At 50.0% G+C, this 11,431-nt stretch overlaps 1 gene segment (V, D, J or C); it reads right to left on the bottom strand.

Moving 5' to 3' along the window:
• Positions 1-8,741: 8,741 nt before the first annotated feature.
• LOC135576128 (T cell receptor alpha variable 4-like) lies at positions 8,742-11,206 on the bottom strand. The segment is given in 2 exon segments: positions 8,742-9,700; positions 10,191-11,206. Coding segments are annotated over 2 exon segments (564 nt in total).
• Between the last annotated feature and the right edge of the window lie 225 nt (positions 11,207-11,431).

The raw sequence follows: 11,431 nt of genomic DNA, 5'->3' as shown, positions 1-11,431 counted from the left end.
ACTATTGTGTTTGTAGTGAACATGGGGATGTTTGGAGCTGAAGCATCCAGCCCTGTGTGAGATGCAGACTCAGCATCTCAAAGGGGTCTGGGCACAAAATGGTGAGGTGGAGCCGTGGGGCAGGGGGTGCACAGAGTGGCATCCTCCCTTCCCTGCAAACAAGCCCAGGGAAGGGTTGTCCCCTCTTCAGCATGGGGAGAGGGACGGGTACAGGCACAGGCATGGGTGGAAATAAACACGATCCTTATGTTCTGCTTGTAACCCTGTGGGCCCAGCACAATAAACAACAGGTTATGTCTCTGCTGGATACCAGGGCAGAAGTAACCCTAATTCATGGAAATCTGCCCCACTACCCCAAGAATAAAGTGATGAGTATCTACAAAGTAAGAGTGAGGGAAAGGTGAAAAAATTGTCTTCCTTGCAGCCAGGAAGGTACTAACTGCTTACAGATTGGGATGGGCTCCAAGAACACCCTGATATGCCACAGGCCATGATCTATTTGAGGAAAAGACTTAATATCCAGTTGGGGAAAATATTCCTCTCATATCTGCTCAGCTTGCAGTAGGGAGGATTGTGCCCGTAGGTTACTGGGTTTTGGAGATGTGTGTCCCCATGGGGCTGTGGTTGCGCCCCACAGTGTCACCCTGCTGCCACATTGCAGAGGACCATTCTTGTGCTCTGAAGAGGATGTTCTTGATGGGTATCCAGCTCTCCTGATGCCCTCTGCTCTACAGCACAGTTTCTCATGGCACCCTGCCAAGCAGGTAGGTCCCTGACAAGACTGACATGGGCTCTTCTATAGTCTGGGGCAGTAGTCATCCTGTTTGTCCTGGTCAGTCCTTTCAGGATCTGGAGCTCCACAGCCTTTTGGCCAATGCAGGCAAGGCTGCCCTTGAACTCTACATCATCCAACTGTTCTTCTTCATTTGTGAGTAGCATGTCCAATGCAGCCTCTCCTCTGTTCCATTAATGGATTGCCTGCATCATAAATTTGCCCTCCATACACCCCATCCATGTCCTGCTTTGCTCGTGCCCCTCCATTTTTGTCCTGCAGCAGAGAATGAGGTCAGAAAAGTTGCCCATGGGATCCTGCACCCTGCTAGTGTGGACACTGACTGACCAGGGCTGGGGTCTGGGATATACTCACTCCTGACTCCCGCTCTTCTTTTCTCGGTCTAGCCTATACAAGTTATACCTGAAATTTAGAAACTCAGGGGCTCCTGCCATGGTTTCAGGTCACCGGCTGCCTGGTGTTTCCTTCCTGGGGACTGGGGTGTGCAGCTCCCAAGAGGACTGAGAATGGTTACACGTTAAAAGCATAGAATGTCACAGCTGCTTTGGGCAATCTTGACACTTTTCAAAGCTGGTGTGACATTTGCTCCTGTTGGCCAATGGCAATGCAGCTTTTTTCTGGGCTGTGCTGTTGTGCTGGGGTAGGCCATGTGTTTGCCCAGGGGTGTGGGGCCCAGGCTGGTACAGGCATTCAGAGGTCACACATGTGACCAGGAGAAGCTTGGAGAGGTATTGTCTGTAAAGCAGCGGCTGTGCTGCATCTGTCCTCCCTGACCAAGCAGAGTGAGGGACACTGACTGGCCCTGTATGTGGAGTTTCTGCAGCAGCTGCTGTTTGTGGAGCTGTTTCTGTTGAGGAGCCACCTCTGTGCTCAGGAAAAACAAACAAACAAACAACAAACAAACAAACAAAAGATACAAACAATCAAACAAACAAAAACCAAACCAAACCAAAGACCCATTAGGGAAAGATAACTGTGAAGTTCATTCCTGATGAAGCAGACACAGGACACTTGCTGTCACAAGTGCCAGTTCATAGCACAATATGAGCAGAAGCAACTGACCAGCTCCCACTAGAAAACTGAATGTCTACATGGATTCCTTGGGGTGATGATCATAGAATCACAGAATGGCTGGGGTTGCAGGGATGCCTGGAGATCATCTAGTCCAACCCACCTGCTAAAGCATGGTCACCAGAGCAGACCACGCAGGATTGTGTCCAAACAGGTTTTGAATGTCTCCAGAGAAGGAGACTCCACACCCACTCTGGGCAGCCTGTTCCTGGGCTCTGTCACCCTCAAAGTAAAGAAGTTTCTGCATGTTTAGATGGAACCTCCTGTGTTTTAGTCTTTGCCCATTGCCTCTCATCATTGGGCACCACTGAAAAGTGTCTGGTCCAATCACCTTGACAACCAAGCTTGAGATATTTATAAGCATGAATAAGATCCCCTCTCAACCTTCTTTTCTCCAGGATGAACAGACACAGCTCTCTCAGTCTCTCCTCATAAGAAAGATGCTCCAGCCCCCTCATCATCTTTGTTCCCCTCCGCTGAACTTTCTCCAGTAATTCCTTGTCCTTCTTAAATTGGGGAACCCAGAACTGGACACATTACTCCAGGTGCGGACCCACCAGGGCAGAGTGAAGGGGGAGGAAACCTTCCCTCAACCTACTGTTCTGGTGGCAAAGACGAGACACCTGCTGAAATGAGGCTGAGCCTTTTGCTACCTCCCCAGGGAGAACAGGGGAATGAAGACCCATGGATGTCTCATGCTGGGAGCTGCACTTTTCTTTCTCTGTATTTGTTTTGGTTTATTATCATACCAATGGATAGATGTCACAGGGGAGTGATTTAGGGCTCTGCTTACTGCAGAACAATGTTAAAGTTTCTCAAAGAAAAGTGCGCCTTAAAAGATTTTGGTGACAGGTTCACTCTATTATTTACTGCATGGAGGAAATATGGCAAGCCGAATGCTGCTTCCCTTCTCCACAGGAGCCTGATACCCATTTGTGGAGCAAAATTTCAGGCATCTTTCCTCCCTGATAACCATTCGCTCCCCAGTCTGTGTTTTAGACATCCAGAGCCAGACTTTCAGGGGAGGCCTGATGTCAATTCATGGAGGAAACTTTCAGGAAACAAAATTCTAATAAATAAATAAATAGGTACATAAATAAATAAATAAATACATAAAAATTTTAAGAAAAGGAGTAGAATAGCAGGAGGGCTGACTCAATCTGGGTACCTGCTCAGAGTTCCAACCTGAACACAGAAAACCATAGACTTTCATATCTTTACGGACCATTCATACCATGATTCAGTCCAATTGCAATATTTTAGTTTGGGGTCTTCTTGCTTCTCATTGGATCTTTTTCACTGATCTCACATGTGCCTTTGTTTTCTTTAGTTATAAATATTGTTCATAGTCCATAGCATTGCAGGTACTCTTTTGTTTGAATAAATACTTTTCTTCTCAGTGGAGTGCAAAACAGGCCCCGTTTTACAGATGTCTGTAATGTCTTTGTGTTACTTTTGGGATCATTATTTTTTCCTCATTCAATTTAGTTCTTTCCAGCAAAGTGCAAACTAGACCTTGGAGGTGCTCAGTGTAGTTTGTAGTCGCTTTTGGTAAATATAAGCAGAACTATACAGCTTAGGAATAGCAGCAAATTCAGCTTACTAAGTAACATGAAGCAGGGAATGTATCAAAAATAACACAAGTGTATACTCCTAGTTGATTCATTATATTCAGTGTGCATTTACTTCAGGTAAATGATTAATCAGAAATTTAAATTGTGATCATCCACTGACCTGTGAGCAGTAAAACCTTTGCTGTACAGCCAGCTTGTTTAGCAGAGAGAGCTCAAAGTGGGCTCAGTCAGGCTGTCATATTTATAGAATGAGGTGGTTGACTCCTAGTCAAATTGCAGACAGTGGGAAAGGTCTGTATGAGATTCGTGCACCCACAATTTGTCAGTGTTCGTTTGCTATTCTGCTTCCTTGTGGGTTTCCTAAAAGGATTTATTGGCCTGGCTGCAGCTCAGGCCTTTACCTCCTTTGGAGCCTGGGCCAAAGTGCTGCTGGTTTGGCTGGGCGGGGGGTGGAGTGAATCTGGCACAAGAGGGGACAGAAAAGTTACAGCGCCTCTTAATATCAACTGCAATGGCTGAAGACCAAGAGGGGAATAATACAATGAAACCAGTTTGAAGGTGTCTCCATCTCAAGACAAGAGTAAACCAGATATTGTTGCAGATGACAGATGTTCCTGTGGTTATTACTATTGGTCAAGATGAACAAACTTAATATGTCAATAGAAATGTTCATGTGTGCTGCTTATACTTTATCAGAAACCGGAGCTTTCCATGCATTGACAAGAGGAGGATACTGCCTTCACCTACTGTGGTATGAGAATATTGAATACCATGTGTGCATAAATGGTGTCTGGAATGGGCAGAAAACATTATATTAGAGAATCTTCCCCTGCAGATCCCTGGGGGCACAGGGGAAGCAGCAGTGCCAGGGCACAGCTCAGGGCCCCATCCCACAAGCTCAGCCTTGCACAGACACATCCCCTCCCTCCCCGGGGTTCTTGCACAGCCAAGGAAGATCCCTGCACCAGGGTGTCTTGCACAGCACAGAGGTACAAGGCACTGTCAGACACCTCGACTTCCTCCACGTACAGGACGCTGTATTTCCCCGTGGTGTTCAGAGTTGTGCTGACACGGTTGCTGCGCTTGAGGCCAGATCTTGCATGATATGAGACCAGCTGGGGAGCCTGGCCTTTCCTCTGCTGGTACCAGAGCAAGCCATTAAAGTTGGAAGTCTGGTATGTGCAGGTAGTTTGGAAGGTGTCTTTCTGCTTCACTGTGACTTGTCCTTCTTGCTGGGTGACAGTGACCTGCCCCATGGTGCCTGGAAGACAGTGAAGGTCAGCAGCTCTGCAGGGAAGGGCCCTGGGAAGCAAAACAGGAATGGATGGAAAACCCTCCTGTAGAAGGTTCCTTGTACCTTGCCCTACAGGACAATTCTTATGCCTGATGACAGGGAGGTAGACAGTAGTTCTGGGCAGGCGGGTGGAGATCACAAGGAAATGTGGATTCTGAGGAGAGCTGTGCTGTGTCCCTGCTCCTGCTCCTAGTGCCCAGAGGACCAGGGAACAGCCTGTCATGCCTGACCTTCATGTCTGGGGACCAGCACCCCTCCAGCAGGCTGAGCCATCCATGGAGCTATAAAAAAAAAATAATATTTCTTCCCCATATTTCTCTGAGAGGGTTCGTGGCTCCCTGAGTGTACAGAATGCTGAGCCTGAAATAAGGGAACCCTGGCTATGACAACAACAAACAGGAGAAAACTGGAAGCCATGGCTGATGTGCCAGCCAGGAGGCAGAATGGAACGCCTATTAATGTCAATCGCATGAGAGCTTTATAGTCCCTGGGGCAGCTTTGACAAGCTCTGCTAATTTCTGTTGAAAAGGAAGAAATGTGAGAGTGTAGACACAGCTGGGATCTCCCATGAAGACAGCCTGTGGATCAGAGAAGAGAGACAGAGAAAGAAGGATTGAAGGCAAGAGAAAAGCAGGAGAAGAGGTCTGAGATGTCCTCTCCCCTTTTGAACAGTAAAAACACCTTGAGAGAGCCAAACGCAAAAACACAAATGTGAGCTAATCTTCCCAATGTTCTCCTACAATTCAATAATATTTTCCCATATGGACCTGATAAGGCTGGTGAGGGTTTCTACAGAGGAAGAAAGACTGTGTTGAGGAAAATCCAAGACTTACCCAGCAGTTGCCCCAGAAAGGCAGTGAGGACGAGATACTCGAGGTGCATGACAAGACCGACCTGCCTGTTGAGTGAGAGAGTCAGAAAAGCACCTCCCAGCCCTGAGATACCAGAGCTACAGGAAACCACTCTGGTGGGGGAGCAAATGTAGAAGTGGGGAAGACAACTGATCTGTTCTTCCTGTGCCTCAAATGCTCCTTCTGGGTTTCTCCCTCCTCCAGCAGCAACACCTGTGGCTCCCTCAGAATTTGGCAATGTTGCCACAAACACGTCCTTGTGTTGATCTGGGAGTGAAGCACTGGTCTTTCATATAAATGTCCTTTCACTCAACACTAGGAATTAGGAGTGGTGTATTTCCAAAAATGTCCCATGAAAACTGAAAAGATGACAATACCAGCAAATCTCTGCATGGCTGGGATTTGCACTATGTGCTAAAACCCAATTGGAGATCCACATCATGCTCCATAACTCAGGGTTCCCACGATTGAAAGGGCATCACATCACCTGTGCCATCCCCTTTTACACTCTTGTTTTATCTCCAGTATTTTAATCAACGTTCTGTGGAGTCAGAGTCTCATTCTAACTGAGATCCATCTCCACCCATGCTCCACCTTTATCATTAAAAAAACACAATTCCAAGTTTCCAGGAGGAATTTTTCCTTTCCGCAACCAGGTCCATTGCCTTTTGCAATGTGCTCAAGCAGAGTTTGGCTCCATCTGGCTCCTCAACCTGCAGTCAAGTGTTAGAAGCATCAAAAATCTTTCTCTTCACAGCTTCTCTTTGGGATACTGAAGAAGGCAAGTTCTCCAAGGATGGAGACTCCACAACCACTCTGGACATCCTGTGCCAGAGCTCACTCACCCTCACAGTGAAAGAGTGTTTCCTGGTGTTCAGAGAGGATCTCCACTGTTTCCGTTTGTGCCAAGTGCCTCTTGTCCTGTCACTGGACACCATGGGGAAGAGCCTGGCTTCATGTTCTTCACAACCTCCCTTCAGATAATTGCAGACACTTATGAGACCTCCCTAAGACTTCTCTGTGCTGAGCAGTCCCAGGCTTCTCGGTCTATCACAATGTCAGAGATGCTCCAGTCTCTTCATGATCTAAGTGTCCCTTTATTGGACTGTCTCCATTATGCCTGGGTCATACATTTCCATAGTGCAAACACACCCCACCTCACCCTCTGGAGTCACCAGCACACCCGCATTCCTGCACCCCTCAAATATCAGCATGGGTCCTCAGCCCATCTCATAGCCCTGCCTGGAGCCAGGGCCCTCTGACCCAGCACCTGGGGCTCCTCCTTCTCCCTGCCATGGCCAGTCTGATGTTGACTGACAAAGAGATGCACAAAATCACCTACTCGTCTCACACTTATCTCCAAACTCTTGGATCCCTCAAACATTACCACAGCTTGGTAGTATCAGTCTGTTGAGCAGTCATGTGCTGGCCTTGGGCCACCTTACCCACCACTGGCTTTGGCTTTAGATACAACTTTTCCATCCACTCACAGGGCAAGCAAGTTTGCAATATGCCAAAAAATTCCACAAACACACGTGAGCATCAACTTAAATTCAGAAAGAACACCAACAAACACTGATATCCCTCCAATGACTTCTCACACGTGCATGTGCGATGTTGTTCCTCCAGCTACTGACACAGAGACTGACAGACCCTGGGAGCAGACGTCTCTTCTCCAGATGCTGGCTGGAGGTCTTGCTGCACACAGCACAGTCCATCCAGTTACTGGCACCCCGTTCTCTCTTTCACACCACTCTCCCCAACTACTGGCACTCAAACATGGGACGTTACACAGAAGGATGGTTAAGAAAGGATTTAATAAGAAGGCTGGGGGGACTGTAGTGGTCAGGCATAGGGATCTTCCCAAGAAATGCACTGACCAGTCCTGCCTCAGCTGTCGGTACTGCCTTCTATTTTCTCCCTCCTTTCTGTTCAGTCCCCTTGCGCCTCCCCAGTCTCCCCTTTTCCCCGTTCCTTTGACCCCTCCCCTACACATGCCTTCAGAAGTGTTCTCTAGTCCTGCAAAAACCCCTCATACATCCAGAATCCTTATGTTGCTCCTCTCACTCCCTGTCACTTACACAGCTCAGCCTGTCCCACTTCAAATCTACACCTGCAGTTTACCAATGGCTCATCAATTAGAGGCTGCAGAGCTCTGGTCTCCTTCCCTGCATCCCTTATCACTTACTGAGAGACTGGTGTCATTGTATGCTTTGTTAATCACTTTCCCTTTTCCTTGTTCTTCCCTTTGAAAGGAAAAGGGACTTTATCAGCCAGCATTAGTGAACCAGCTGCTCTCACATTCCACACACCCTTACAGGGGCCTCTGCTGAACTTGCTCAGGTGAGTGAGTTCCTCAAAATGCTGAGTTTCCTGTTCCTGGACTAAACAAGATCCCAGAAAGACACATCCTAGAAGTACAGCCATCAGCATTTTTCTGTTGGGCAGAGAACCCACGGGGACACAGGGACTCCACCCCAGCCCCAGAAAAGCACTGGTCAGTCCCTAAGCTGGAGGCGACATGTGAGGAACAGGGAAACAATTCAAGGCGTTCAACAGAAACTCTTGTCCAGTACCTGGCTGACGGGTCTTGCTCACATGTTGAGGTCTGGCCATGTCTGTTGCTCTGCCTTATTTGTCCTGGGAACACAGTTAGAAAGTCCAGCTGTGACAGAGAGCAGGGCTGATCCTTCACTCTGTGCCTCTGTAACCTCTGACCATGGGCTGTGAAGAGCTCTGTCAGCTACTCGAGCCATACAGATGCCCCTGGGGACTGGCTGGAGCCCACAGTCTCTTCCCAGAGGCCTCCTGCCAGCTCTCACTCACCTCAGACCTACACTCGCTCAGGGCAACTTAGCGGATGTCTTTCTGTCTCACTCTTCAAGTAGAAACCTGGCATCACTTGGGGCTGCGGTCAGTGGGACCAGTGCAAGCTTTGTGCTGTCTCCTGGGCCTCAGCTGCCAAGCTTCTGACTCCTAACACACAAGCTCATGGTCTCAATAATGAGCCACTGTGGGGAGTGTTTGAAGGCGCCTGTGACCTTGACATCCGCTGTTCCTGGTTGATGTGGAGCTTGAGCTCCTAACTCCATGCAATGACTTTGTAACACTGACAGGAAGTGTATGAAATCTCCCTGAAAGTGTGTAGCTGGAGGACACAGTTTTAAATTGCATATCTGAGATTTAACAAAGTAGCAACACATGAAACCCCTTCTGGTTCTTGTTTTCTAAGTCAAGTTTTGCATTAGCACTTTAGCACAGGAGTCCCTGTGTTTACAAAGCAGAGGAAAGCACCTGCTCAGGGGTCCCTTGGCTGTGCTGCTGGGGAAAACCAAAAGCCCAAGAAGAGCTCCCGTGTGTTCCATGGGAGGGTCATTGCAGCAGGAGCAAGGGCTGTGCAGCTGCCCGTGGGCAGGAGGATCTCTCTGCCCGCCCCACTCTGCAGAGCAGAATGTCGCTGCTCCTCGCCGGGAGCCGGCGGGGCCGGCGACTGCAGTCGCTCTTTCCCGGCCACCACCGGACACCGACACTGCTCCGGTCACGATTCCACCGTGATGTGACGGGGTATGTCTGTCTCCGTCCCGCTGGGGGTGACAACGGAAATGTCAATGGCGATGCCGATGTTGATGCTGAAGCTGGTGCCGGTGCCGCTCGGGCAACGGAACCGCCCCGGAGCCCGCGGGACAAGGCGGCAGCGGCGGGTGGAGCGGCAGCGCCCCCTGGCGGATCCGACCGGTGTTGTTCACCCGCTCCCCCCCAAACACACCCGACCCCGCCCGCGGCGGTTCGTGTCCGGCCGCAGCCCCGGCTCCTCTCCCCGTGTCTCCCACGGCGCAGTAATACACCGCCGCGTCCCCGCGCCGGGGCCTTTCGAGCCGCAGGGCGCTGGACCGGCGGTCTGCCGCCACCGACAACCGTCCTGGCGGGTCCGACAGAGGTCTGGAGCCTTTAGTACCCCACAAGAGGAGTTCGGGACCTCGGTCCAGGAGCTGACGATACCAGTAGATGTAGTCGCTTGTCTTTATGTTGGGATGTGAGCAGTTGATGCTGATGGCGATGCCCTCGATGGTCTCTGCCGAAGGGTCCTGCTGCACCTGCGCTCTGCCCACAGCCACTGCTGGGGAGAAAAATAAGAAATAGACCTGATAAACTGCACAGTCCTGCCTGCTGTTTCCCAGGACAAATCCCACAGGAGAAGTCAGGAACATAGAGAGATTATGAGGAGAAGAGTTTACAGAAGCTGTCAACATGTGCTGTAACAGAAATGCCCTTTAATAGTTGGTGGAGAGATGAATGCATGAATGGTGGAAGAGCAGAATAATTTAAAAAGCAAAAAGGAGGGTCAAAGGAATGATAAAAATAAAGTGTCATGGTGAATGAATGACTTAATGAGTTATAAGGAAAGACTAGGAGGAAAGAGGGGAAACAGGGAGTGCTGGACAAAGAATATAGCAATTAGTTTTCTAGAGAGAATGTGGGATGGAAGAGAGGCTGGTTGGGGCCAGATATCCGTGAAAAAGCCAGAGGAGACGACAGCATCGAGGGACCTGCATGAGCCACCCCAGCCTCAGCCTCGGCCCCCTTTCAGCCCTGCCATCCCCACGCACCCAGGAGCACCGTGGCCAGTCCCGCCAGCCTTGCGCCCCGACACCGACACATCCCGTCACTCTGCAGCCCGCGCCTAGCCAGCACTGGCTCTCTGCTACGGCACCGCCTCCTCCTCTCCTTCTCCTTCTCCTTCTCCTTCTCCTTCTCCTTCTCCTTCTCCTTCTCCTTCTCCTTCTCCTTCTCCTTCTCCTTCTCCTTCTCCTTCTCCTTCTCCTTCTCCTTCTCCTTCTCCTTCTCCTTCTCCTTCTCCTTCTCCTTCTCCTTCTCCTTCTCCTTCTTTCTCCTTCTCCTTCTCCTTCTCCTTCTCCTTCTCCTTCTCCTTCTCCTTCTCCTTCTCCTTCTCCTTCTCCTTCTCCTTCTCCTTCTCCTTCCTCTCCCTCTCCTCTCTCTTCTCTCCCCTCCCCTCTACCTCCGACAGCTCCGCCCCGGACCTGAGTCCTGCCCCAGAGCCGCTCGGTGTGTCGCCCGGGCTCGCAGGTCTCCCAGGCTCTGCACAGCCACAACTGCGGCTCCTGGGAAAAGGACTTTGCCTGTCCTCCAGCAAGAAGAAACCCGCACGGCACTGCAGAGCCCTGACCCAGGTGACGGACCAGCTTCCCAGAGCTTTCCCCTAGCTCAGGGGTGCAAACAGCAGCCACTGATTTCCTGCGGTTGGCAGTGAGGAGGCTGAGAGCCTCCCTTCAGCTGCCTCTGTGTACTTCCAACACTATAAGTGAAAGTTGGTTTGTGGCAGAGGGGATGTGAGGTCCTGTATGCCCATGGTTGTGCAGACGTCAGGGAGGGCAGGACGGGGGGACCCAGATTCAGAATGTATGTGAGAAGTGACCTGCAGAGGTCATCTACAACACATCCCGTTACTGGATATTTCCCCTGCTTCCTGGACAGTTCCATGGACTAGGTTCATCTTCTTGTTTTCCTCTGAACAAGTCATTGTGGAAAGCAGGAAATTCGCCCCTGAGACATCACTAAGGTGAACAGATCCAATTCTCTCAGCTTCTCATGACCCCTAATTTATACGGTGGACTTTGTTGAACTCCCTTCAGGATGTCAACATTCCTCTTGGACCACAGACCACCAACCTGGACGCAGTACCCCAGATGTGACCTGTAATGGGACAGAGGGGCAGGATCATTTTCCAACACATGCTGTCAACAATTTGGATAATACAGCTCAGGATACAGTTGGTCCTAATTACTGCAAGGGCACACTGCTGTCTTATGTTCAGCTAAGTGTGTCCTAA

This window comes from Columba livia, chromosome 23, assembly GCF_036013475.1.
Source record: "Columba livia isolate bColLiv1 breed racing homer chromosome 23, bColLiv1.pat.W.v2, whole genome shotgun sequence".
NCBI lineage: Eukaryota > Metazoa > Chordata > Aves > Columbiformes > Columbidae > Columba > Columba livia.
This window is presented reverse-complemented; position numbering and strand designations above follow the sequence as displayed.